Source organism: Nicotiana attenuata, chromosome 10 (genome assembly GCF_001879085.1).
Source record: "Nicotiana attenuata strain UT chromosome 10, NIATTr2, whole genome shotgun sequence".
NCBI classification, from domain to species: Eukaryota; Viridiplantae; Streptophyta; class Magnoliopsida; order Solanales; family Solanaceae; genus Nicotiana; species Nicotiana attenuata.
This window is the reverse complement of record NC_031998.1, coordinates 4568662-4572042: the sequence shown is the minus strand read 5'-3', so window position 1 is coordinate 4572042 and position 3381 is coordinate 4568662. Positions and strand designations below refer to the sequence as shown.

The 3381-nt window shown below is 36.2% G+C and overlaps 1 protein-coding gene across 1 annotated transcript; it reads right to left on the bottom strand.

Moving 5' to 3' along the window:
• LOC109232937 (F-box protein At5g03100-like) lies at positions 356 to 3381 on the bottom strand. The gene is made up of 3 exons (XM_019398632.1): positions 2342 to 3381; positions 1713 to 1883; positions 356 to 936 (listed from the first exon to the last, which is right to left on the bottom strand). The coding sequence occupies exons 1-3, from the start codon at positions 3314 to 3316 to the stop codon at positions 631 to 633; spliced, it is 1452 nt and encodes a 483-aa protein (XP_019254177.1). The 5' UTR covers positions 3317 to 3381; the 3' UTR covers positions 356 to 630.

The following is a 3381-nucleotide window of genomic DNA, read 5'->3' as shown; positions in this document are numbered from 1 at the left end:
AGCAAGCAGTATACTGATATAAGTTCTCGTCAGAAGATATGCTCGATACCCATATCCTTGCAAAATCAAGTTTTTTCTTAATGGATTTCTCATCAGTCATCATCATATCTGACGCAAAGTTGTACTCAACAGTTAGCACTTAGCATTGTCTTAATCCTATAAGTTCTTGCCAATGCAAGATCTTCATGTGGCTGGAATTCATGGCATTCAACTCATGATACCTGGAAAAACTAGTCATACACTATATAAACAAGTCTATTGCAGTAAGTTCATTTCCGGGAAATAAAAATCTGCACTTTTCTTATGTTTGTGTTAATAACATAGGCCAACAGAAAAAAAAACCTTGGTCACATAATGAATCATGAAATACTGCTTTCAACCTTTAACCTTCCATACTGCAAAAACATGATCATGATTCTGCAACACGAATAGAAGTTTACGTAACATTTAGAGCATTTCTTACACGAGGATCAGAGAATAAACACACTGTTGCTTAGACATGAAGAACTACTAACTCCTCCTTGGATACAGACAAGCAGAATCCTAACCATATCTATCAGCCGCAAACCAACTTCTAAATGAAATAACAGCTGTTAAGTCGCAATCAATACAAACAACAGGGCACAAAGATTATCGATAACAAAAGACAACTGAAGCGTGCGTAGAGGATATTGGAAAGCTTAGGAACTCTTGTTCCACTTCAACATAATCCCGGGGCACATCACTCCCTTCATATTTGGCAACAACGACCAACTTTTCTAGAACTGTTGCATTCTCTAGCAAATATTTTACCAATCGAAGTACAAGATCATTTCCAATTAGTTCTCCATGAAAGTTAATGATCTTGATGGTCTTTAGGTGTAGCAATGAGCAGTTTTTATATGCCTCAAACCTCCTGCGCTGTTCAACCTCTTTTGTGTAACTTAAGAGCTGGTCCTGCAGGAAAAATCCGCCATATTAACCAGTTATTCTCCTAAGATGGAAGTAGAAAGTCAAGGAGTTAATTATGGATAGAATTAAAAAGGAGATGAATTTTCAGATTTAAGGAGCATGTCAAGTGCTTAGCAAATGTTACAAAGTGCTACATGCAAACAACAAATGGAATGTTTGAAAGCATCATTGAAGCTGATCATCTCCTCACGTGAAGGTGAGTACTACTACTACCCCTTGTTAAACATCTTTATCTACAACTACAACAAAGTTGACTGTAGAACTGGATGACTCAGAGAACTGTTCGTAATAAGATGAAGTTTCTGCCAAGTACTATTTCCTTGAGGAAATAAATTGTGAGCAGATTTAGCAAAGAGAAATGATCAACTTTTAAGACTAAAAGCAGATCCGGACCTCCTTGCAAAGTAGCATTTCAAATACTATTATTTTCACAGATTGGAGAGCCCTCCAATACAAAAACACACTTTTTGCTTACTCATTAGAGGCATATCTCCTACAGTTTAATCACAGTTGGAGAATCCTCAATCTTCTCTTTACTTGAGGATTGAGGCTCAATTCTTACATTTTTTTGCCATAACCTTTTATTATCGTTTATGCAATATACCACCGAGGTGGATCAAATTTTTATAACAAAATTCAGTGATTGTTTTCTCTTAAGTACTTTAGATAAGAAATATAATGATACATATTGCCTTCTTCTACCATTAATAGTTGCTTGATAAACATGAGATAACAAGAATAAAGGTCTAAAAGGAACTTACTATTGGTTTGTGATTGTTCCAGTCAAGGACCAATGTCTCAAGTTCCGATGAACTCTGCAGAAAGCTGTAAATTCCAGCGAAGTCCAAGTGTTTTAATGCTGTGTTAAGTTTTAAGAATTTGCAGCCTGATAGTGGAGATCGCCACCCTCTCAACTCCAGTATGGGAAAGCACTTATAAACCAAATATATAAACCAGAATATGTCAAACAAAGGAATGTGACTCACCAAATAAATGACATACAAATTGTTGAATAATTTGTAAAAACAGCTTGGATTATACGACTGTTTTGCCACAAGCCACATCAAAGTGTTCAAGGTTGGTTGGAAATCTAATTTGATTTTTAATCACTTGGAGAAACTGATTTTAAATCAATCAGAATTTTAAATATTTCTGTCCACTGCAAACTCTTTATTCTCACAGTTCATCATTAAAAAAATTTGTTCAATAGCCACTGTCCAACCAAATTGGCAATGAGAATGTTACTCTTAAGTAGTAACAAACTTAATTATCAGATTATCCTACGTAATGGAACTGTTAATGTTACAAACGGATAAATTAATAGCAAATAAAAAGTCGCAAAATGAAAAAAGAAATTATGAATAATCAAGAGTCAAGAGTATGAATAAACCTCGATGCACAAGGGACCCAATTCAAGATTCTTGACATGGGCAACACTGAGAAGAAGTTCCTTCAAATATCTAAACTCCTTCTCCAGTTTCTCTTCTTCATTTTCAAATTCAATAAAATCAACATTAAGATGAAGGACTGCAGTGACAAGTGAAGCCACACTGCTCTGCTGCAAGCGTATCTCATTGTATAAGAACCCCGAAAGTACCAAATTTTGAATATATGGGGCAAATATTTCGAGCAGATGGATATCTTCTTCATGCCATTGGTTATGATAAGTAATTTCATCATTTAATATGATCAACTTTCTCAGCTTCACAGAGCTGATTACCAAACGGCGAATGCACAAAACATTATCCAGTTCCAAGCTCTCCAATTTGGGGCAACCTGATAATATTTTTTCCATGGCACAATCCGTCAATTTCAGGCGTCCAATGGAAAGAGAAACCAGACTGCTCCAGTTCACACTACCAGAAGGGTTTAGCCCGCAGTTGCGCAAAACCAAATTCCTTAACGACGTATTCTTATACGCAAACTGAGGAAACTTATACGCGTAATCTGGAAAAGTGATAATACAAAATTTAAGTGTGAACTCTTCAACATTAGCAATTTTCATTGCAAAATGTACCCAAAAATCATAATCTTTAACAAGATACTCTTTGTATTTAACGGGAAAAACCCTAAATGCTTTGATTTTCTCGCAAGACCTCCAATAATGAAGCTCTCTATTGATGGAAGCTACGAAAGCAAGAATTTTCTTTTTGGTTCGTTCAACATAGGGGTAATCGAGGACGCCGAAATTGAGTGAAACTGCAACGGACTTCCAAAGAAACCGCCATCGCTGAGATAATACGCTCGTTCTCACAACTTCTTTTCCCTCCGGCAACATAGAGAGGATGTATAGTAGAATCGCGTCGGGCAAATCACTGAGTCGGTCTTCTTCTCCTCTCTCCATGATTTTCTTCTGCATTTCCATGGAGTTTGAACAGCAATGAGTAGAGAAGAGGTATGTAACTGATTTTGTATGTATATTTAAAGTTG

What these genes read in the sequence shown, in the direction of transcription:
- LOC109232937 (XM_019398632.1), bottom strand. Translation starts at nt 3,316, where the DNA reads ATGGAAATGCAGAAGAAAATCATGGAGAGAGGAGAAGAAGACCGACTC. An exon ending in TGGGTCCCTTGTGCATCGAG is followed by an intron (nt 1,884 to 2,341) that starts GTTTATTCATAC and finishes TTGGTTTATAAG; the next exon opens with TGCTTTCCCATACTGGAGTT. An exon ending in GGAACAATCACAAACCAATA is followed by an intron (nt 937 to 1,712) that starts GTAAGTTCCTTT and finishes TTTTTCCTGCAG; the next exon opens with GACCAGCTCTTAAGTTACAC.